The 25,465-nt window shown below is 36.5% G+C and overlaps 1 protein-coding gene across 1 annotated transcript in view; it reads left to right on the top strand.

Moving 5' to 3' along the window:
- Bap60 (Brahma-associated protein 60) overlaps positions 1 to 25,465 on the top strand; it is a 280,469-nt gene that overhangs the window by 3,913 nt on the left and 251,091 nt on the right. The window contains exon 2 of the mRNA XM_090403297.1: positions 18,160 to 18,463. Coding sequence (XP_090259423.1) covers positions 18,167 to 18,463 — 297 coding nt within the window. The 5' untranslated portion in view covers positions 18,160 to 18,166. The remainder of the gene's footprint in view (positions 1 to 18,159; positions 18,464 to 25,465) is intronic.

The raw sequence follows: 25,465 nt of genomic DNA, 5'->3' as shown, positions 1-25,465 counted from the left end.
TTTTAGTGTTGTCTGATATAGTCTTGCTTAGCTTGCTATCAAGCATATACTTGGACAAACCCTGAAAACTCTATAAGAAATCAACTAGATTTTATAATGATAAATAATAGATACAAAAATAATATAACCAACATCAAAACATACCCAGGTGCTGATATAGGTTCAGACCATAACCCTGTTGAAAGTGTTGAACCATAACCCTGTTGTCTACTTTAAAGATCAAACTATAAAACATCTCTAAAAACAATCATATTGAAAGACTTGACAACTTTGAACATATCTGACAACTTAAAGGTATTTAACTTAGAAATTAGGAAAAAATTAGATAATGTAGGATATAAAACTTAAACAGAATGGGAGAGGAAAGATTAGTAAAACAAGTGTTCTCCGCCAGGTTGGCAGGAAAAAGACCAATAAATAGGTGGATTGATATGGTAAAAAGTACCTTAGAAGATAAAAATATAAGATCTGATGTTGGAGTCTTGACAGGTAACAGATTGATTTGGAGGAAAATTGTAGATAGGAAGTTGGTAATGATGTAAGTTTTTCATGTAGTACTATCATATCCTGTATATCCCTTGAAGGCACATATCAGGAATTTGATGATGATATAAAACAGAGGACAATATTCTCAGCAACACAAAAGAAATTGAAAAAAGATGGTCAAAATTTAGAAGTGCAGTATATGAGACAGCCAACAAGATTATTCCAAAAAGTAAATACAATAAAAAATACCCTGGATGACAGAATCAATATTATAACTTATGAATTAAAGAAGAAAAAAGAAAAAAAACACCACAGTATAAATTACTCAGTAAAATGATAAAAAATGAATGCAGGAAGGCTAATGATAAGTGGGTAAATAGAAAATGTAAAGAAATAGAGGAATTGGACAACAAACACAATAGTAAAGAAATGCATAAATCAATCCAAGCTCTGACAAATAAAAAGAAAAACTTCTACCATAACTTTGTATAAAAGATCAAAATGGACAATTACTATTAGAAACACAAGATATAAAAAGATGGAAAGAATATGGTTAAAGAACTGTTTGACTATGATCGCACAGATGCACCAGATATACAAAATATGGATGGTGAGCCAATTACATATGAAGAAATAGAATATGCTATAAGCCAAATGGAAACAGGTAAAATGCCAGGTCCTGATCAGATCCCTGTCGAATTGTTAAAGAAATTAAATGAAAACATAATTAATGATCTAAAAATTATTTTCATATGATATAGGGTACATCCCTGATAATCTAAGAAAATCCATCTTTGTTATTATTCCCAAAACTTAAAGAACTTTTGAATGTTCAGAATGTAGATTAGTAACTATTTCAACTATGGGAACATAGATTAGAAGGAGGAGAGGACACATGGGAGGAAGGAAATGGATTTTATGCAGTTGTTAAGGGGTAATTACCTGAGACAGCATGTAATGGAGTATACTAGAGTTACTTGATCTAGTAATTGCATCTTAGAATTTGTCTATAATGAAAATGACCACATTCCCACCAACTGGTAAGTACGACAAGCTTAGGTGATTGCTTGGATTGGTGCCATGTTATGCAAATCTGCTAAGGCTGGATGTTGATAGTGCATGGGAAGTCGTAAAGGAGTGTTTGAGGAAGGTAATGGCAGACTGCATACCGAGAGACAGGAGAGTAAATCTAGTGGGAGTTAAATAGATGAATGTCATCATCACGTTTGAGCTACAAAAAAAAAAAAAAAATTGTAGAGAAAATTTAAGGAGAAAGATGACCTGCAGGCACATGAATAGTACAAGGCACAGGCTAAAAGGATAGGAAAGGCAAAAGCAGATTATGGAAGGAAGTTTATGCAGGATAAAGAGAATTACAAACAGGTCTTTTGATATGCTGCAAGTAAAAGAAAGAAAGAATATATAAATGCCAGAATGATTTTAAGGAATGCCGATGGTAGGGAGGTAACTGAATCTCCTAAGTGAACACTTTGCAAGAGTATATCATCCAGGTGGTGATATTACAGGAGTGAGAGAGCCAAAGGCTTATACAGGAACTGAGGTAAATGAAATGGAGGTGCATAGCATATTACAGAAAATTAATGTAAATACAGCTGTGGGATTGGATGGTATACCAGCTCACGTTTTACGCAAAGTGGTGAGCAAATTGTCAGTGCCTTTAATCATATTGTTTAATATAAGTCTGAGCTCTGGGTTAGTCCCAAGGGGGTGGAAAGAGGGAAAAATAGTTCCATTGCATAAAGGAGGTTACAAGACTGATGTAGCAAATTACCGACTGATTAGCATATCAGGAGTTGTTGTTATTGTCAGACTATTGGAGAAGTTGGTCAAGAGCAGGAGCAAAATACAGGAATGGATAGATGGAAATGGATACTGTATTGAGGGGGGAAGAGCAGCATGGTTTTGTGAAGGGTAGGTCATGCTTCAGTAACTTGCTCACAATTTATAATACAGTGACAGCTGATTTGGATAAAGGTTTTGGGTTTACAGTGACTGCTGGACTTTGCAAAGACTTTTGACAGGATACCACATGGAATGCTAATCAGTAAACTGTAGCCCGTGGGGGAATGTAGGGTTGGTGAGATGGATAGGAGGGATGCTGATGGAGAGATATCAGCGAGTAGTTTATTCAGGAGTAGAGTCCAAACAATGGCCTGTGACTAGTGGCATGCCGCATGGTTCTGTTCTTAGACTGCTGCTGTTTAATTTCTTCATTAATGATATAGGAAAGGATATGAGAGGAACTGTTCAGTTATTTGCTGATGATGCCAAATTGGTTAGAGCAATAGTTAATACGAATTATGATGTCAAAAGTTTTCACGATACTTTGGATAGATTGGCAGTGGGCAATGGAGAATGGATGTCAGTTTAATGTGGCAAAGTGTAAGGTTATGCATTTTGGGGTGAAAAGATTACCAGTTGTATACCACATTGATGGAATTGTAATCTAGGAAATTGATGAAGCCAGAGATTTGGGAGTGTTAGTGGATAGGGAGTTAAAGTTTAGGAGACACATAGCAAAAGTGGCTAAAGCCACTCATCAGACCACTTGGTTACTGAAGAATACTTTGATGAGCAGAGACAAGCAGGTTATTGTTTCGTCTTTATCGAGCCTTGATGAGATCCCCATCTTGAGTACTGCATGCTGATCTGGGAGCCAGGGTTTCATGGTGATGAGGTGGAGAGGATCCAGAGGCAAGTGACCAAGATGGTAGCAGGTCTATGGAATGAATGTTATGAGAACAGGTTGAAGATTTGTGGGTTATAGAAACTGGTTGATAGGCAGAAAAGGGATGATATGATTGTGACATACAAATTACCAAGATTTTTTTTACAAGATTAATTGAGAGGAAATTTTTCAGAAGAGGTGTGTGTTGGTGGGAGAATTAGGGGCCATCCATGGAAACTGAGTAAGAGTCTAGTTAGCAAGGATGTTAGAACTAGGTTTTTTGCTTGGAGAGTAGTGAATGAGTGGAATATGTTGCCAGAGTCTGTTCTGGGTGCTGTGACTGTGAATCAGTGCAAAGCAAAGTATGATGGATACTGCACAAATGTTGGATAGTTCTTGACATGGTGTTTATAGCCTCCCTTGATGAGTCTAAGGACTCCTTGGAGTTCCCATAATAATAATAATAATAATAATAATTTACAAACCATGTTATGAAAATATTATTGAGATAATCCTAGAAAAAATGCAAGGCATTTTGTCAATAGAAATAGATGACACTTAATCAGTCCAAAAAGACAAAGGTACAAGAGAAGGAATTTTCGATTTGAAAATAATATGCGAAAGAAGCCTCGATAACCAGAAAAATATATAATCTTTACCCACCCATAATGCCCTAAAATATATAATTTTTTTTAGTAAAAATAGCCAATGTATTAAAAAAAGGGACACTCCTAAACAAAACAGGTTACAATAGCCGTAATAATAATAATATATAATCTTTGTTTTGATTACACCAAAGCATTTGATTCAATAGATCACAAGAAATTAATACATATCCTGCAGATTAATGATATGAAGGAAAAGGTCTACACATAATTACGAATATATTCCATTATCAAATGGTTTCAATAAGATATAAAAACGAATACTGTGATAGCTTTGAAATCCAAAAAGGATCATGACAAGAATGCGTGTTATCACCTTTATTCTATAACATGTATATAGTGAACAAGTTTTTAAAGATATTGCAGAATTGAGGGTGTAAAAGTCAGGGGCAAGAACTTCAACAGCTTCAGATATGCAGGTGAGATGACATGGTCCTTATTGCAGAATCTGAAGATGATCTTCAAAACTTAGTCATAGAAATTTACAACAGAAGCTTAGACATGGGATTAATTATCAACCTAAAGAAAACAAAGTGCATGATCATATCAAAAGAACCAATAAATAAAAAACTAAATATAACTGTTAACCAAAAAAAAAAAAAAAAATTGAACAGTTAAATCTTTTATATATTTGGGACAAAGGTTTACAGAAGGAGAAAATTCCCTTAAAGAAATAAAAAGAAGAATTGGGATAGCAAGAAAAACCTTTATTGATATGAAAATTGTTCTAACATCCAGAGACATTAACATAGACACAAGAAAAAGGTTAATAAAGTGCTATATCTGGTCAAGCCTTCTCTACAATAGTGAAACTTGGACTCTAAATAATTTAAAGAAGCAGAGAAAACATTAGAAGCTTTTGAAGTGTAGACTATCAGAAGAATGCTGAAAACATCATGGACAGAGAAAATGAAAAATGAAGATAAACATCTTTATTTTTCATAAAAAAAGCAAAAATGAAAAGAACATTTATGAAAATCATTAAAGAACAAAAACTCGAACATTTTGAACATCTAAGTAGACAAGAAGGCATTCAGAAACTAATATTAGAAGGGAATTCGAGGAAAAAAGAGGGAAAGGTAGACCCAGGAAAATGTGGTTTTGAAGACATTAAGGATTGGACTGGTTTAAATTACCGCAAACATTCTATAGCGGCAAAGAAAGAAAAAAATTATTATTATATGACACCTCCAAGCAGTTCAAATGCCCATCAAGTGGGGGCACCTACTCTACTCTACACTCTCCATCTTCACCACCACCACTCCATCCATCAACTGCAGCGAACTGCTGTAGTTGATGGATCACCTACACCATTTACTGCCCACCACCACAAGTATTTTTTGTCTGTAAATTGCATTTTCTCAAGGCCAGTTGTCTCTATGTGGAATGAAAAACCTATGTTTCTAGTAACAAAAACCCTGCTACCTCTCTATGAGATTGGCTAACTCACCTTCAATTGAAAAAACCCGTACAAAGATTCCTCTAGTCACAATGAGAATCGAACTTAGGCCTTTTCCAGTTGAAGGGTGCAACGTACTCATTCTTGCAATTGTGCTGTGGAGGCACTTAAAAGTTTCATGACATGATTGCCATGTTATGGAAATATTATTGAGAATAATCCTAGAAAAAATGCAAGGCATTTTGTCAATAGAAATAGATGACACTTAATCAGGTTTCCAAAAAGACAAAGGTACAAGAGAAGGAATCTTCTTCTAGGAGATGACACTTGAAGAAGGAGCTTGCTACTATTTTGTGGTGTACCGTCTACCCTTTTGTAATTGGTTGGCCAGTTCCCTCTCCAGTCATTCACTGCATATTATGGTGGATGGCATCCTCTCTTCTGATTTCTCTGTCAGTAGTGGAGTACCCCAGAGATGCATACTTTTTTTTGCCCCCATCTCTTTAACTTATATACATTAGCGAACAAATTAATCAAAACAAGCCAAATTTTCATCAAGTTTTTGGTTTTGGTTTCAGTTCATAATTAATTTTAGTTTGGAATTTGGTTTACTGTTTTCAGTTTTGGTATTTGTTCACTATTTTAGTTGAGTGCTGCATGTTTTAACTGTCTCTACAATGTTTATTAATAGTATGGTGCATTTTTAATAGTGTAAACAAGTTGACATTATAGTGTTTTATTCCTTTTGCATAGCTATAAAATTGATACACCAAGAAAGTGTTCAAAAATATGTACTCTTTCTCAGCACACATCCATGACTCAAAGACAAATTGCCAATGAGTATGGTTTTGGTTTGGGTACAGCTAATGCAATTTTAAAGAGGTTTAGGGAGACAGATACCTTTTCTCCTGACAAAAATGTGGATGAAAAAAAGGAAAATTACATTTACTCAATATTGTTTACTAGTTAGGAAAAGCAAAATGAATAATCCAGGATTGTCTACTGTAGACTTCAATAGCAACTTGGCTCGTGGGATAAATGTTTCTGACATGATAGTCTGTCAAAGGTTGTTGGAAGCAGGAAGGAATACCCACAGACAAAAAAAAAAGAAACAACCGTTGACGAAGGTTATGCAGAAAAGGAGCTGCAGTGGGCAAAAATGTCCGAAGATTAGACTTTGAGAAGTGGAAGACAATTATATTCTCAGAAGAGATTTGTTTGTCATACAACAAGCTCCTAAATGTCCAGCTAAAAAGATGTTCTGTGGTTGTTTTTACACATGATGGTCCAGGATCACTTGTGGCTGTTTGATGGTATGATGAAAAGTGACCAATACATAAAAATATTTCAGAAAGACAAAAAATATATAAATATATTATAAATATTTTTGTCGATATGCTGCAATCAAAAGAAAGAATGAATATGAAAGAATAACTTTTCTGAATGAAGATATTGTTCAATTAATGAGTGCCCATTTTGTTAAAAGCAATCAACCTGGGGTACGCAACATTGAGCTCACTGCTATCTCTTCACTGGATGAAGAAACTGTATGAGGATGAGGTATTAGAGCTGTTGCACAAATTGAATAAGAATTCACCAATAGGGACAGATGGGATATCAGCACTTGTGCTAAAAGAGTGTTCCACTGAACTGCCTATTCCTTTGGCCAGGCTGTTTAATATGAATCTCAAAACAGGGAAGATTCCTTAGGAATGGAAAGAATGTATGGTAATTCCATTGCACAAAGGTGGTGCAAAGACCGATGTATCAAACCATCGACCAATTAGTATCTCAGGAGTGGTGGTGAAGATTTTGGAAAAATTGGTTAGGGCTAGCATTCAGAAATGGGTTGACAGTGAATCTCTACTTTGCAATGAACAGCATTGGTTTATTAAGGGAAGATCATATTTTAGCAATTTTTTCACATTCCATAAAATGTTACCATCGAACTAGACAAGGGAATGGATACACCATAATATTTTTGGATTTTTCTAAGGCTTTTGACAGAATACAGCATGATAGACTGTTGCATAAATTGGAGAATAGGAGTTTGGATTATAGAATATTAGCATGGATAAGAGGTTGGCTGACTGACAGATATCAAAAGGTGGTATACGGGGAATGTGAGTCTACAAGATTTAAAGTAAACCAGTGGTGTACCACAAGGATCAGTGCTTTGTTCAATGTTATTCAATCTGTACATTAATGATATTGGGAAGGATTTGACAATGATATACAGCTGTTTGCTGATGATACAAAGATAGGTAGGGTAATCAGGAATGCTGTTGATATGCAGTATACTTGCAGAATGATTTGAATAGGCTGTAATTGTGGTGGGAAAATGGATGTCAAGTCATTCACTTCGGCATGATTAGATATCTAATGTCATATTATATTGGTGGGATTATGCTAGAAGAAACTGATGAGGCTAGGGATCTTGGAATGTTAGTTAATAGGAAGTTGAAGTTCAGGGACCATGTAGCAAAGATTGCAAATTCAACTCAAAAGATAATTGCAATGCTGAAACAAACGTTCACATGTAAAGATAAGGATGTCATTTTACTTCTTTACAAGGCTTTTTTAAGGCCTCACTTAGACTGTTGCACACAGGTCTGGTCTCCTGGTTTCCATTATGATTCTGATGTAGTGGAGAAAGAGAGAGTGCAAAGGAGAGTGTCAAAAATATGATATCAGGATTGTGGAATACTGATTATGAAGGCATTGAGAATGACTGCACACACACACACACACACACACACACACACAAGCAAACAGAAGAAAGAGGGGTGATATGATTGAAACTTAGAAACTTCTGAAAGGGTCCTACAGGAATTTAGTGGATGGAATTTTTCAATGGAGAATGAATGCCACTAAGAAGTGGGTAAGGCTTAGATTTTTCTCTCATAGGGTAGTGCATGACTGGAATGGATTGCCATTGGATGTTGTGAGTGCAAACAGTGTGAATGAATTCAAGAATTTGTATGATAGCTGGTGTGTGTAGTATATAGCCTCCCTCAATGAGTCCCTGACTTCCTTGAGGTCTCTCTTCATAATAGTAATAATAATAATATTTATATTAATATTTATATATTAATATAAATATTTACATTTATAAATATAAATATATAAATACATAAATATGTATCTATAAAGACAAAGAACTTATCAAACAGAATTTCACTCAATGTCACACTTCAAAAAAAGTGAAAGAGTTCCTCAAAAATCACAACATCCAATGCTTCAGCAACTCTCCTGGCATTAACCTAATAGAAAATTTGTGGTTGTGATGAAAAAGAGACTTGTAAAATTAAATTGTGATACAATGGATAACTTAATTATAAAAGTATAGTTTTGAGATACAGAAATAAGAAAAATATGTTCTATGTTCGTAGAGTCCATGCCCAAGCAAATTAATGAACTTATTAGAAACAGAGAAACGCATATAAATTATTAGATAAAGTTGGAGTTTAATTTTTGCACTTATTTTCTTACAAAATTAAAATTTTTCTTTAAAATATGAGTGTTTAGATTAATTTATTCACAGCTCTAATTACCTTTCTTTGCTGATCTCAGATCCTGTTCTTAGTTTTGCTGATACACTCCATTCCTTTTGTTCACGTGTACATTTTAGTACTCTAACTTTCCACTCTTCATGTCTTTCCATAATCATTGCTCTAAACAATGATCTGCTTGTTCATTCTTAACTAGGGTAAGACAGCTGCATCAGCCTCAATGCGAGCAAAACACAGTTATGTCTTTTTCTCACAAGAAAGATCTTTCTGTACCACTTCCACTGTCATTTGTTAACACCTGGTTTTCAAGACATGATTGTATTTCTCTTCATGTTTTGATATATATCTGATAGCCTTTCTTATAGATCACATCAGTAGCCTCTTCAGCCTACAAAAAACTTGGTTTCATTTTTCACTGAAGACACTACTTCTCACTTGTGTAGCTGGGATTTATGTAGCTAATGCTACATAAATCCCAAATTTGCCCAACATTCTGCCTGTAAAGTGTGAAAAGTAAAATACACCATCCTAGATTTTCTGACACTTGGGGGCAATGCACCTCTTGAACATTCTTGATGCTGAGCAGAAGAGAACAGTTCATCCTACTCTCTCCCTCCCCTTCCCTCTCTTTGTCTCTCTCTCTCAAGTTCATTTTAACCACGTTCTCATGCACTTTCTGTTTCTGCTGTTATGTCTTTGCTTTAGTTATTTTTGTCTGTTCTACTCAGCTGGCTTTCATCATCATCCTTGCACTTTCCTCTAAGAAATAAAAATCACACATAACCACTGGTCACCATCTATTATTTACACTCCAACTTGAAACTCATAAAACTAACTTCTCTCTCAAAATTAAAAATGCTAAGAAATTAATCCTTTATCCAAGTGTAAGCAAATGAAGTTTGCACGTGAAGTAACTTCACATGCAAATATATAGAGGCTAATGACTTTGCATCACTTGCTTTAGTATCCCATAATGCAAAGCACATATCCTTACGGACATGTATATGGTTGTGCATTATGGAAAGGATCACTACCCAGACCAGTTTCTACCTTTATTGAGGTCTAAATCAGTGGGAGCTAGACTCAGAAATGATACCAAGTTTGAAGTAATGCACAAATCATATTTCCGTATACAAGTAGCCAAAAGGTGTCTCACCTTATTACTAAAATACTCTGGATTAGTGATTAGATATTCAAAGTTTTTCCACTTGGTTATACTATAAATTAAAAATGCCAAGAAATTATATTCTTGGTCTGGATAGTGACCCTTCCCATAATGCAAAGCATTATACATGTCCATAAGGATATGTGCTTTACTAATTATATGAAGAGCCAAAGGCTTCAATTCGGCGACATAAACTTATTTAAGTTAAGGGATATTACATCCCACATTGTTTCATAGCCGAATATAGTAAATATATAAAGTTCGACGAGTCCAAACGTAAGCAAATACCTGGATAGTGTTACAACTGACCCTTAAGGGGGTGCAACACTGAGGCAACTCATGGTAAGGGTGGAGCAAGCTCCAATCACTATTCTTGATATTTCTCCATAATGTGAAACCCAGCTCCTAGGAGCTGGATTACTGTTCTACATTATGAGTGAGAGAAGGTCACTACCCAGACCGGTTTCAACCTTTATTGAGGTCTCATCATTGAGTAGGTAGACCTAGAAATACCAAGTTTATAGCAAACAGAACTTACATATACCCTACTATGAGAAATGCCAAGAAGGTGTCCTAATAATTTATTAATTATATGAAGAGCCAAAGGCTTCAATTCGGCGACATAAACTTACTTAAGTTAAGGGATATTACATCCCATATTGTTTCATAGCCGAATAAGAAACTCAAAGAGTTTCATGCCGAATATAGTAAATATATAAAGTTTGGTGAGTCCAAGCGTAAGCAAATAGTATTACCACTGACCCTTAAGGGAGTGCAACACTGAGGCAACTCATGGTAAGGGTGGAGCAAGCTCCAATCACTATTCTTGATAGTGATCGGAGCTTGCAAAAAACAAATAAAAAAATCTTCAATAACTTCTCTCTCTCTCTTCTTCTTCTTCTTCTCTCTCTCTCTCTCTCTTCTGTCTACCTGTGTGTGTGTGTGTGTGTGTGTGTGTGTGTGTGTGTGTGTGTGTGTGTGTGTGTGTGTGTGTGTGTGTGTGTGTGTGTGTGTGTGTGTGTGTTCTAGAATAGCCTTCCACACTTTCTGTAACCTAAGGACTTCAGCCAGTAGCTCTTCAAATATAATATCAATAGGCTCCATTCCTCTTTTTCACCTCTTACACAACACTAATGTAGCATGGATTTTGAACTGAAATCCCAAAGGTCATTTAAATTGGCAACATTGTATTGCCATAAGGATTGTACTGCTCAGAGTTGCTGAGAAGAGCTAATGTTAGCAGTGGATGGAAAGCTGGTTAAAGAAACGTCCATAGTGTTGGAAGAATGATGAGGGTTATCTGGAATACTTTTATATTGGAATTCTGGTAGGTAGGTCGGTGTATGATTTGCATTAGATCATTACTGACAGTTTTGCAGTGTGTTGTGCTTGTGTATATATTTTTTTTTTTTTTTTTTTTTGTTTTATCTAAGGAAAAATCATATTTCCTTAGATGGACAAAATTTCTAGGTGGTAGATGACTTTTGTTATCCAGTAAAACACCACAGCACAAAGAGTGGTGAAAAGCTTAAGATAGCAGCTTGGTAAGATGGATGCAATTTCATTCTCGATCAATGCCTTGGAAATATCAAAAGCGACTACATGAGTTTCTTCATATCTTCCCACCGCCTGTGTCCCAAGGTGGGCAAGGTTAATGAGGTTTGCTGTAGAACAAGAATGTTGGAATCTGTATTGCTGATCATTAATTAACCAAAATGCCTCTAGATAGTGAAGGAAATGGTTGGTGATCCTCTCCATCATTTTTGAGAGTAATGGCAATGTGATGATAACTTGATGGTTGATTTTTATCTCTTTTTTTTAAGAACAGGCTGGATAAAAGTTTGCTTCCATACTATTGGAGAGAGAGAGATGGTGGATGAATATGACAACTTGTAAAGCTGATAGGATGAGTTTTAGTTTTGGAACATAAACTTTTAGTTCAGTTGGGTGTATATAATCTGGACTAGGGGACTTACTATCAATGCTATCAAGTATTTCTCTAATGTCCTTTAGCCAGATTAGAAAAGATTTGCCTTGATTGTCTGAACAAGACTTAGAGAGAGAGAGAGAGAGAGAGCTGAAGACTGATGTTTGCCTTGTTTAAGGCAAGAGATATTATCATTGTTCCATCAGGATGAGAGAGAGAGAGAGGTGGAAACATAATAGGGCAGAGCCCTGAGCCCTGCTAAGTGACCAAAAGGCTTGACTGCTATTTGAGCATACAGCAATCTTAGTGAATTTGGCCCTTACAAAGTCTGCTTTAGATTTGTTATGTACTCTGGCGTGAGCTGAAGGTTTTAATTTGAACCATTGACCATATACTGCATTTTTAGCATGGACAACCTTGGCACATTTGTTGGAAACTAAGGCTTGAATAAGAGTCATGGATTTTAAGTGGAGCAGGAAATAAAAGCATTCATCCCATCAAAAAATAATTTCAGTATTAGATTTGAGCACGTTCTTGTATCAGGAGAGTGGAAATGATAATCAGACCATGGAAAAGACGAGGCATAAAAATCCCAAAGATCATTCGAATTGGCATCATTGTAATGCCATAGGATACAAGGCTGAAATTGACTGGAAGTGGAACGAACAATCTGTAGAAAGATAAATAGAGAAACATGGTTAGGGTTATGCTCAGAGTTGCTGAGAAGAGCTAATGTGGATGGGGAGCTGGTTAAGGAAAGGGCAATAGTGTTGGAAGAATGATGAGGGTTATCTGGAATTCTGGTAGGTAGGTGAATGATTTGCATTCCATTATTACTGGCAGCAAACAAATGTAGCTTCTCTTCCAGTTTGGTCTGTGCGGTTAGAGCAGGAGAGCCAGTCAGGCATATTTAATTCTTACCCCAGTTGAGTGAGAGTAAGAAATGTTTCTCAAATCTTGGGATGTGTAACATAACTGTATTTATTTAGATTGGGCTGTTTTTTTTTTTTTTTTTTTTTTTAAATCTGCTACATTTTTTGTTGATTCCTGCATGCCACAAAACACATTGAATGGCAAATGTTACTTGAATATGCTTGTCAATGTCATATTTCGTCTGTTGATTCTTGGTGGGATAATTATGAAGAATTACACTTTTTGCAAGAAGAAGAACCGTCATAATATGTGTATCTTGTTCATGCATGGCTGAACAACCATTTTCTTCTGCAGAGTCGTGATCTTATTCCTTGTGACTTTTTGGGTCAGATGGGAGGATACAGTAATCTGCTATTTATCCGACCTTCAAAACGACAACCCTTCAGTTAACTGTCCCTTGCATGTCAACTGACTTCTCTGTAGAGCACTATGTAATAGTGCTTCAGTTATCTGATCCTTTAATTAGAACTATCTCAGTTAGAGCAGTAAGTTTTTAAGTTAGAACTGATTTAGAGTTTTTACGGCTCTATAGGAAAAAGTAACATCTGCTGGGAAGAATTTCTTGGAAATATTCTCTGCAAAGCTGTAGATTTGATATATTGCATTGCAAAAAGTTCTGAGGATCTACATTAATACCAAAGAATAAGGAAAGGTGAATTTATTTTTATTTTATTTATTTATTTATTTTTCCTCCTCATCATCATAACACTAATGACCGGTATAGACCATATTGGTCTGTTCTGGTCTCATTATTCATCCAGTTGGAGAGGGCACTAATGAGCCAAGCGCTGTGGACGTACCTAAGAAGAGCTCCTGATTCAGATAAGTTATTCTAGGAATAATTAATTATATATGCATAATTGTTTGAGTAAGAGCAGCTGTAAACGTTGTGCGCTACCGGTATTATTATTGTGGGGGATTTTTCTTACCTAAACTTAATTACAAAATCGTTATTATTAGACCTAGTAACCTGCAGGGGAAAAAAAAAAAAAATGGAGGCAGCATTGTCATTCCATGATTTTAATTTAGATTTCAGTCATTTCGTTAAGTGTGAGGTCTGGTATATGTATTCCTTCGATTACATAAATGATTTGTGGATGTTTAGCGCGGATGGAAGAAGGGTGTGTGCGAAGTGTGACCTGAATGAGGAACTGATGAATGCAAATATGAAATTGATGACAGAAAGTGTTAGTAACGATTGTGTCGCGAGTGCACGTTTGAAAGAGAAGGATGGTGAGAAAGAGAGGCGAAAAAATGTTAAAAAATCAGGAAAAAACTACCTCAGACAGTATGTAACAGAGGGCACACGAGGATTAAGGGTCTTGGATTTGGTCATCTCATCAGAGGATGTAATTATAAATGAGGTGTCAAATCATCCACCAATTGGTGAAAGTGACCATGAGGTGATTACCTGGGTAGTTGCCAGCAGTGCAAGGACCCCTGTGAAAAAAGGGTATATGTGGAACTACAAGGGGCGGGGGGTGATTATGAAGAGCTCAGGAAACAGCTTGCAGGTGTAGCATGGAATGAGGAGTTAGCTGGAAAAGAGATCAGTGCAGCTTGGGGAATTTTCAAAAACTATCTAGTAGATGCAATATCCAAATGTATTTCAAGGGTGAGAACGTTAAATAAGGTAGGTGTGAGATGGATGAATAAAGAGATTAAGCATGCGATACAGAGAAAAAGGGCATTGTGGAGGCAGCATAAGAGAAGTGGAAGTAACCAATTTCATGAGGTCTACAAAGACCAGTCAAGGAGGGTGACTTGGTTGGTGAGAGTAGCTAAAGAGAGGTATGAACAGCAGTTAGCTAATGAAGCCAAAAAGAATCCTAAGGAGTTCTTTCGATATGTAGCCAGCAAAAGAAAGGATGATTATGGAAGGATGACATTGATTGGAGGAAATGGTATAAAGACAGCTGTTGCAGAATGTGTGGTGGAGATAATGAGCAGTTCATAAAGATCTTTCAATCTTGTGAATGTGACTTCACGGAGAGATTGAGAGCAGTTGATGATGGGGAGGAGAGACTGACTGTAAGTGAGTAAGAGGTGTTTGGGGAGTTGAGTAAACTAGATGTAAATAAGGCTGTGGGACTTGATAATGTATCACCGCATATTCTGAAGGAATGTGCCAGAGAGTTGACGCTTGCCTTGACATATTTTTTTAATACGAGTCTTGCACTTGGTCAAGTTCCTAAAGAGTGGAAGCAGGGCAAGATTGTGCCACTTCATAAAGAAGGTGATCGAACTCAAGCATCAAACTATAGGCCTATCTCTGTGTCAGGTGTTGTGGTTAAGTTGTTGGAGAAGCTTGTGAGAACTAGGATCCAGAGTTGGGTTGACAACAATGGTATAATCTTTGATGAACAGCATGGATTTGCTAAAGGGAGGTCATGTTTTAGTAATCTACTTACTTATTACAATAAAGTGACTGCTTCCTTGGACAGAGGAGAAGGATACACAGTAATATACTTGGATTTCGCAAAGGCTTTTGATAGAGTACCTCATGATAAGTTGACAGTCAAAATAGAGCAGATGGGGTTGGATATTAGATTAGTGCATTGGATTGGAGACTGGCTGTCTGATAGGTATCAATAAGTTGTGTATGGGGGTGCGATATCCAGGAAAAGGAAAGTCACTAGTGAAGTGCCTCAGGGGTCTGTTTTAGGGTCATTACTATTTAACTTGTATATTAATGATATTAGCGAAGATTTGGATGGAGATATTCAGTTGTTTGCAGATGATGCAAAGTTGGAACGAACCATAAAGAGTAGTGAAGATGTTGTGGCCTTGCAAGAAGACTTGAATAAATTGAGTGATTGGGCAAGCAAATGGGGATGTGAGTTCAATGTTGCAAAATGTAAGGTTTTAAAATTTGGAAAACAAAGATGGGATGCAGAATTTATGCTTGGTGAGAATATATTGTTGGAGGTGGAGGAAATAAGAGATCTGGGGGTGATAGTGGATAAGGATCTAAAATTTAGGGGACACATCGCCAAAATTGTGAAGACAACACAAAGACTTCTGGGAATGATGTGGAGGACACCGACGTGTAGAAGTAGAGAGATTCTTGTTCCATTGTATAAGGCTTTGATTAGGCCACACATGAACTATTGTGCCCAGATTTGGTCACCGGGTTTTCAGAAGGATGAAGAGATGTTGGGAAGGGTCCAAAGGCGACTGACTAAGGTAGTTTCTGACCTCTGGAATGCTGAGTATGAGGAAAGATTGAGAAGATGTAATTTGCAGAGTCTGGTGGAGAGAAGGAAGAGGGGAGATATGATAGAGACCTACAAGTTGGTAAGGGGTTGTTATAAGATCATTGGTGGAGAAGTTCTACAGAGAATAGTGGGAGATCAGGGGAGAACCAGAGGTCATCCCTGGAAACTGTATAAAGAGGGTGTGAGTAGGGGAGTGAGAGGCAGGTTTTTTTCGTGCAGAGTTGTGAATGATTGGAATGCCTTGCCTGAGAGTGTGGTGTCTGCAAGGAGTTTGAGTGTGTTTAAGACACGGTATGATGAGATGTGTGTGTGATAAAAGGACCTCCCAGATGAGTCTTTGACTCCATGAGGTCTTGGGAAATAATAATAATATCCTTGAAGTCTACCCTGCTTTCTCTTTCCAATTGGCTTATATTTTAGTATTTGTTTAGGATGTCAGGTGTTGGTCATTCGTTTTGCATGTTCAATCCATTTTTGTTTATAATTGTTTAGTTTTTCTTCTATTGATTTTGTTTTTAGTTCTTTTAAAATGTCTTCATTCCTTTTTTGATCTAATAATGTGTATTTTGCAGTTCTTCTCATAAATCTCATTTCACTTGTTTTTATTCTTTGTTTATCTTATTTGTTTATTGCCCAAATTTCACTGCCATATAATAATGTGGGCACTGCTAAAGTATTGTATATTTTTTTCCTGCAAGAAAGAAACCTGTTTTGGTGGCATTTAAGTTGTTAGGTTAAGGCATTGAATATGAAGTTCTTGAAACTTAGAATGTTTGAATACTACAGTGCTTAATAAATGATGAAAGATGTAGTGTATTCTCAACAGTAAAATTGTGGATAAGATTCAAGGTCATTGAAGTATAGGTGGAGAAGAGCAGATTGGGATTTCTGCACTAGTAGGAATGTTTAAATAAAAATTGCCATGCACCAAAATAATTCATCAGCAATAATTAAATGGCTATTCTGTTAAAACAAGTAGAAAAAAAGTTTCCTGAGCAGTCCTTGATATCACATGCATTAGACCCATTCGTATTTATTGGAAATGAGAATAGTAACTGTGAGAATTTCATCTGATCTTTCTGCGGCATCTCCTTAGCGATGGGTGAAGTGGGTGAAGATCCTGTAGTTTTTTGGTTATGAAATCTGTATGGTCATCGATTGGACTTCCAGGTAGTGAAGAATTTAATTTGCTAATAGCTTTCTCCATTATTTTAGTAAGGATGAGGTGAAAGCAGCAGGCAACAATACCTCTGGTGCAAAATTTTTTACCTCCTGCCTCTATGCCCATTCTAAAGCATTCTTATGATAATGCTGCATTTCTAACTAGGATAGCCTTAGCACACTTGTTTGAGAACCATAATTTCAATAATGGATTGGGATTTTGAATCTAATGGTGGACTTTCACTGTATATCAGGACTGTCCAAATCACTGCCCACGGTGCAATTTTATGCGGCCTGCCCGTGGGTTTTGATTTTCAAGAGTGAAAAAATAAAATAATCTGAATCAGATGCATATTAGATATTTTAATTCTATCACTAATCGATAATCTTGATGTTTGTAATTTTATTTGGTGTTTTTACATCACTATATACCCACATGTTTTTCAAATATTAGGATGTGTCAAAGAAGCGTTCTTATACTGTTTTATTCCAACATGTATGCTCGGGCGCTAACGAGAAATGTGAGCACACGATTGGTGTTGTTTGTTTGTTCAGCTATCGAGGTTGGTCGCTGCTACCTCATCAAATTATTAGATACGCATTGTGATGCGGTCCTCTGATAAATGTTTTTTTTGTAATGTGGCCCTTGGATTACCTAAGGTTGAACAGCCCTGCTGTATATAATTACTGTAGAATATGCTATTAAATGCCAAACTTGTTTGCTTTATAAAAGCTATGTAGTTTATTTTATTGATTAATATATATAATTTTGAGACGTTATTAGGAATTATATTAATCATAGTATTTTTTGTACTTTTTCTGATAGCTTGCATGATTTTTTTTGGTGGGGGAAGGTGACAAATCCTCAGCAAAGTGTCTTTTTTATTATTATTATTTTCTCATATCTTTCTCTTATGCTAACTTTATTCTAAAGGCAGCGAAATAGATTTTTTTTAGCAGTAATAATATATTTATGATTTACTTACATGTATTTGTCTGTACAGCTTTTAGATGGCTAACAACATGAACAGAGTTTATCCTGTACCACCGCCTTCTACAGCACCCGGAGCTCCTTCCTCTGTAACACCATCTGGGCCTCCTCAACCTGTTCCAGTTCCTCCACCAGGTGCTGCTCCTCCTCCTGCACCCACTGGTTCCCAAGTTCCTCCTCCTGCCTCTGTGCCACCTTTGGGACCAGCTCCTCCACCTCCTGGTCCTGGTATGAGGCCTCCTGACAGACCAATTCAAATGCAGCATGTTCCTCCACAAGCTGCTAGACAATATGCTACTCCAACTCCAGGATATCAGGTTTGAACTACTTTACTTAAATCACTACCCACAAAAATAATTTTATTTACTGTTACAACAAACTTGGCTGCTTCTCTTGATGACATTTATCCCACACTTGCTGTTTAATGCATGCCTGTCAGACTTTCATTTCAACCATTCTTCTATCCCTCATCACTTATGGATTATATGCAAACTTTCATATACTCCTTTTATATATTCAAATAAACTTGTTCAAGATAGTTTCATTAATTAATGAATTTCTTATTTTAATAGTGAAGTTGAGAACCACATTTAGCATGTTCATGATAAAAAAGCATTCAGATTTTAATGCAAAGTAATAAATGATAGATGGCAAGAAAGAGTGGTATGAATGGTTGCAACAAGTGTCCATTTAAGTACTCTTTTCTATTTGAGCACATTATCCTTTGTTTTAATTTTTAGTTGTTATATCATGACAAGCTTATGTAAATATTCCAGATATATTTTATTTTACATTTATTGTTTTATAGTGCAAAAAGTAGTTATACTTTATAGGTGTTGTCATGTGGCTGGTTTTGTTGTTGTTTTTGAAAGAGTATAACAGTCTCTATTTTTTGCACCAAAATTTTATATAAACTGGGAATATGTAAACTGTACAGAACATGCAGATTCTCAGAATAGTCTGTCATTTCTAAAGTGCCATCTTTTTAATTGTAGTTGTCTATGAATTCATTTTTCTGTAATTAATAAATATGTGTTTTGGTGTTCTCTTTATTTAGTTGCATATCTGAGAGACTCCATAATAGGAAAAATTACATTGGCAGTGTATCCTGTATACTTCTGATACTGATAATGAATAGATGTCATCTTTATAAGAACTAGTATGAATATTGGTTTATAGGTAGTTTGTACTGGGTATTTATTAAGTATTGATTTTATTCTTTAATTGTTCTTTAATGTAACTACTGGCATTTTGGAGTATATTTCCTTTTCCGAGAATCTGCATGTTCCCTTTTAGTCTCTATGCTATTAGGAAAGGAATTTAATAACCTTGTTTTTTTTTAAGAAAAAAATTGTATAAGATTTTTACTGTTGAGAGTCTTTAAGATGCATTATAACTTTTTTTTACAGAATGATGTCATTACAGCAAAATGTCTCTAGCACTTTATCTGTTATGATTTTTATAATGCCATTTTTTTTTCAAGATGATGGTAGTAGTATGAATTAATATTTAAGTGTCTGTTAGTGATTAATAAACCCTCGACATCGCAAGGTAAAAGAGGGAAATAGGAAGGTGAGATGAGATGAGGTGTCTGTTAGTGGGTGGGAGTTTCCATTCCTTGAATGTTAGACAGTAACCTGTCACAGACAAGTAACTTGGTTGTGATAGGCCATTGAGACATCGAAACTGGTAATGTGGCTGTCAGTTACATGAGTTTTTTCTGACCAAAAAAACTGTGGGATGAAGAACCCAAGTTTCTAAGATGAAAAAGCCTGTCACCTCCATTTTTTGAATATCTGACCACACATATGAAAGTTTGCAAAACCTATAGCATATCAATGCTATGTGCTTGAAGATAAGAAGAAAGGAAGAATCTGTTCATGGTTTCTTTGAAACAGCTGAAGGTTTTATTCTTTGAGGAAGGCAGAGTGGGGGATGCTGTTCCAATGAACATACATAGATGGAATGAAAGAGAAGACACAGAAGTTGGTTTGGCAAGTTTCAAGCTGGATTGTAAATGAATGTGGTTATCAGCAGCAGCTCTTGTTCTTAAAGTTTTGGAGGAATGATAGTGGTGATTTCAGCAGAGCTCTAACTGTGAAATTATCTGTAGAACAGTCATAAGGCAGAAACTACACATGTATTGGAGAAGGATTGAAGTGGATGTATGAGAGAGAGAGAGAGATCATTAATTTAGTGGATTTCCTCTTCTGGATAGCATCAAGCCATCTTGCAGAGGATTTTGGCACACACCACCCAAAATATGTGAGCAATATTCCATGTCTAGGGAGATTTGGGATTTATATAGAGTTAGCAGCTGTAAAGGTGTGAAGTAGTGGAAATGTTTACTGAGTTTATTGGTGACTGCAGAAGCTATAGTTGAGATGTGTTTATGCAAAAGGTTGGAAATGTAGATCAGTCCAAGAAGTAAATCTGATGATGTTTGGATATCAGGATATATTATTGAAAGTTAGAGGAAGAGATGCAAACTCTTTCTTGCAAGAGATCAGACAGGACTGATTTTTGGTGGCATTGAAGTCTACAAGGACAACCTTGTAGACTTCGGGTCAGAGTTCAGGATATTGATCATTATGGATCTTGAGGGTTCTAGCAGCTGGGCACTACAAGGTTTGTCAAATAGAGGAATGAAGTGTCCATCAAATGCAAAGCTATGGGTAGGATGATAGCAGTCATTTATATACAGGAGGAAAAGAGGGAGTGAAAGTACAGAATACTTTCTCCAAGGAAACTTTTGGAGAAATCGGAGGAGAGGAGAAGACCATCCACCATTACTCATAGGAAGGAACCAAAAGTTGACGATCCAGTTGCAGAAGGTGGAAGGCAGAACCATAGAATGTTTTTTCTTTCAAGATGGTCAGCATTCATTGTGTAGAATAATGTATGAAAACAAAAACACGTGTTGGAGTAATTACTTAAAATTAAGAAAATACACTATGTTTTCCCTATGTACAGCACCTTTTCGTGGTGGAGGGAACTTCCCAGTGATGGTACTGGTCCTTTTCATTCTTCCTCTTTTTTCCCTGTATTCTTTGCTTGAGTCTCCTTTATTATCCTTTCTTTCTTCCAGACCACCATTTCTGAGATTCAATTCCATGCCACCATGTTTGCTTGGCAGTTCGACCCATGGACATCCAGAAAAGGGGATCCTGGTAGTCATGTACTATTTTAGCCTCTGCTTCAGCAAGATGGTTGGTTATGGATGGCCCTGCCAGGATCAGTCGGCTAGTGGGATTGTCTGCAATAACATTAATAATAATAATAATAATAAACCTAATAAGAACCTGACCTTAGAGAATTTGCTGCTGTATGCAAAGACAGAATGGGAGATGGTTCTGTTTATGAAGGAGTATACTATTGGGCAGTCATACTCCTGTCCATCATGTCCAGCTTAATACTGCTCTGGAAGCAGCAGCGATTCACTTATCTGTGGGATTTCTTATTACAGTTTGTTCAGTTTATTTACCATCAGGTTATGAGATAAATGAAATGCAATATGATAATCTCATATTGCAATTGCCTGAGCCCATACTTCTTATTAGTGAATTTAATAGGCACAACACTGTGTGGGATTGTACCAACACAAATGTACGAAGTTGTATAATTGAGTGGGTCATTGACAATAACGACCTCTCCCTATTGAATAATGGACTTGATACATTCTTCCATATGCCTACCCACTCATATTCTGCATCAGATCTTAAAATCTGCTCCCCTGCCATTTGTCCACTGCTCAGATGGGATTTTGAAGAGAACATATACAGAAGCTATCATTTTCCTGTTCCTTGCAGAATGTCTTCACAATAACCATACTCTGCTACAGAGATCCCCATTTGAGAAATGGAATGCCTTTTTACCATCTGGCCAAATTTAATGCTGATATAGTCAATGAAAGACCTATCATTGAAGCAGAAAAATATGCAACTGATTGTATTTTCCAGTCAGCAACAGCCTTATTTTGAAAAACATCATCTTGATTCCAAATCTTTGGTAGAACTCAGAGTATCAGTCACCCAAAAAAAAGATCAAGACAAAGTAGGAGTATATTTCATAGATGCCTCATCACATCAAACTGAATAGCTTTTAAATGTGCTCAGGCCAAAGCATGTTATTTGAGACATCAGAGTCTAAAACAATCTTGGATCCATTTCACCTCATCAATTGCTCAAGCAACCGATGCAACAATTGTATGGGATAAAATCTGGGAAATGAAAGATAGATAGATAGATAGATACAGAACCCACTGTTTGTCTGCCTAAGAGTGGATGTGTTGTTGATGATCCCAAAACTATTGTGACACTTTGGAAGAAAAGTTTGCCAGAATCTCAGCAATAGCTTCACATCCTCCTGAATTTTTAATATTAAAACAGCAACAAGAGAAAAGTGGATAAATCAATATATTTGAGCTGTATAATCAGTCATTTGTTAAGGAGGAACTAAAAAGCTTTTTTCTTTTTTTTTTTTTCTTTTTTTGTCTCACATCCAGTGCAGTAGGTCTTGATAACATCCATTATGAAGTGATAAAAATATTTCATCATCTTCTGTTAATCTCCTTCTCTTAATATATAACAGAATACTTATAGAGGAAGAGTTTCTGGATTCTTTGCATAATTCAGTTGTTGTCATTGTTATCTCAGAACCAGGAAATGATCCAACCCAAGCAAACAATTATCGACCTATTGCTCTGACCAGCTGCCTTTGTGAAATATTAGAGAAAATTGTTAATGCTAGACTTCTCTTCTCTCCACGTTAAATGTACCAAGCAATTTTATAAACTTGGTTTTAATGATTTTTCCCAAGTAAGCAAACAGACAAGTAAGTCAAGTTTGCACCTGAACTATGTTTAGGTCTGAGCAACTTGTGGTAAAGGTGGAGTAAGATCTAATCACTTTCCCTTAGTATCTCCCCTAATGCAAAGGACATCCTCTTGTGGAGATGTATGATGCTATGCATTAAAGGACAGGGCCACTACCCAGACTGGTTTCGACCTTTATCGTGGTCTCATCAGTGGGAGCCAGACTCAGAGATGCCAAGGTTGAAGTAATGCAGTGCTTATAAATTTTACCTATACAAGTCAAATCACCTTGTTGCCACAAGGTGATTTGACCTTATAAATAAAAATCTCAGGATGAGAGAAAGATGTAGAAAGTTTTTTTACCTTGGGTATACTATACGTTAAATGTACCAAGCAATTTTATAAACTTGGTTTTAATCCTTTTTCCCAAGTAAGCAAACAGACCAAGTAAGACAAGTTTGCACCTGAACTATGTTCAGGTATGAGGCAACTCATGGTTAAGGTGGAGTAAGCTCTGATCACTTTCCCTTAGTATCTCACATAATGCAAAGCACATCCCCTTGCGAAGATGTACTTTTTTCAGAAGTACATCTTTGCAAGGAGATGTACTTCTGAGGCAACCACGAGTTGCCTCAGACCTGAACATAGTTCAGGTGCAAACTTGACTTACTTGTCTGTTTGCTTACTTGGGAAAAAGGATTAAAACCAAGTTTATAAAATTGCTTGGTACATTTAACGTATAGCATACCCAAGGTAAAAAAACTTTCTACATTTTTCTCTCATCCTGAGATAATTATAAGCTAGACCCAGAGATGCCAAGGTCTAGCTCCCACCGATGAGACCACAATAAAGGTCGAAACCGGTCTGGATAGTGGCCCTTTCCTTTAATGCATAGCACCATACATCTCCACAAGGGGATGTGTTTTGCATTAGGGGAGATACTAAGGGAAAGTGATCAGAGCTTACTCTACCTTTACCATGAGTTGCCTCAGACCTGAACAATGAACAGACAAGTCAAACAGACAAGTCAGTCAAGTTTGCACCTTTCAGGTGCAAACTTGACTGACTTGTCTGTTTGCTTACTTGGGAAAAAGGATTAAAACCAAGTTTATAAAATTGCTTGGTACATTTAACATATAGTATACCCAAGGTAAAAAAACTTTCTAAGTCTTCACTCCAATACACAATGTGGCTTTTATAGTGATTGTTTGACTTTAGGCCATTTAGTCCATTTATCAAGTGGTAAAAAATGCATTCCTGAAAACAAGAATATCCCATTTTAGTATTCTTTGACATGGAAAAAGTTTATAACACAGCCAGAGATATGACATATTAAAAGAGATGTATAACCTATGGCTCAGAGGACACCCAAGAAGATATTCACCATTGAAGTGTCATTGAATGCCAAAATGATTGGGTATATGCCCTGGATTGCTGCACAGCATGTACCATAGCACTCAGGATTCAGATAGGTCATCCCCCCAATCATTGATGGTTTGATGGGAAGATGACATGTCATGGAGGGATATCCAAGTTGCATTTCTATGAGAAAGGAATGAAAAACCCCACCAAAGTGTATCAATATGCCATGCTGGAACCTGTGGGATGGCCCTAAACAACACTGTGTTTCACGTTAGGCAGTGGCCTTCCAACAAGACCCAGCCCCTGCACACAAGGCAAGGACCACACAACAGTGGTTAGAGGCGAATGTGCCTGACCACATATCACCATCTGATTTGCCATCTTGAAGTCCCGATCTGAATCCATTGGACTTCAAATTGTGGTTAGAATGTGAGAGAGTAGACGGCAAGAAACGACACCCCAGCATTACCATTTTGAAGATGGATTTGGAGTGTGCAGTCATAGCACTTCTCTTGGATTGTGAATGCCGCCATTGATATGTGGCTTCAGGGACTTTGGGCGTGCATGAAGGCAAAAGGGAGACATTTCCAACATTGAATGTTGCTATATATCCATTATACATGTGGTTTGTATGTGCTGAAAGCTGTAAATGATTTACTGATAGATTAAAGGTTTATGCACTATTCAAGTTGTAACAGTATTTATGGCTAGACCAGGTAACATACAGAGGATCAAAAAATTAATAAAGATAAATAAATGAAAAAAAAAATCCGTGGAAATATATCAAATGCATCTCTACAGTCGTCTTAAGGTTTTCTTGTGTTAGGGTTCTTCCATTATGTTCTAGATGCTATATAGGTTGCAGATGGGTCTTCGAGACTCTTGGAATTACTAACCTATCATTCTTGTTGAGAATAGATGATGACTCACACAAGCTTCCTTGAATTTTCTTTTAAATAGTTTTGGTGTCATTGTGTGACTTGGTGCCTTTCCAGTTAATTCTGTGACAGGTTTGGAGTGCATGGTCTAACTGATCTGATTTTCCATAGGGAAGAAATTTAATGCTGTATTTATGTTCGTCTTTAATTTTTGGAATTATGCTCCTTGTTTCCCTTATGTAAGATAAGTTGGAAGTGCACTGGAT

Source organism: Typopeltis vanoorti, chromosome 13, assembly GCF_054136105.1.
Source record: "Typopeltis vanoorti isolate ZY-2024b chromosome 13, IOZ_Tvanoo_1.0, whole genome shotgun sequence".
Classification (NCBI taxonomy): domain Eukaryota; kingdom Metazoa; phylum Arthropoda; class Arachnida; order Uropygi; family Thelyphonidae; genus Typopeltis; species Typopeltis vanoorti.
This window is presented reverse-complemented; position numbering and strand designations above follow the sequence as displayed.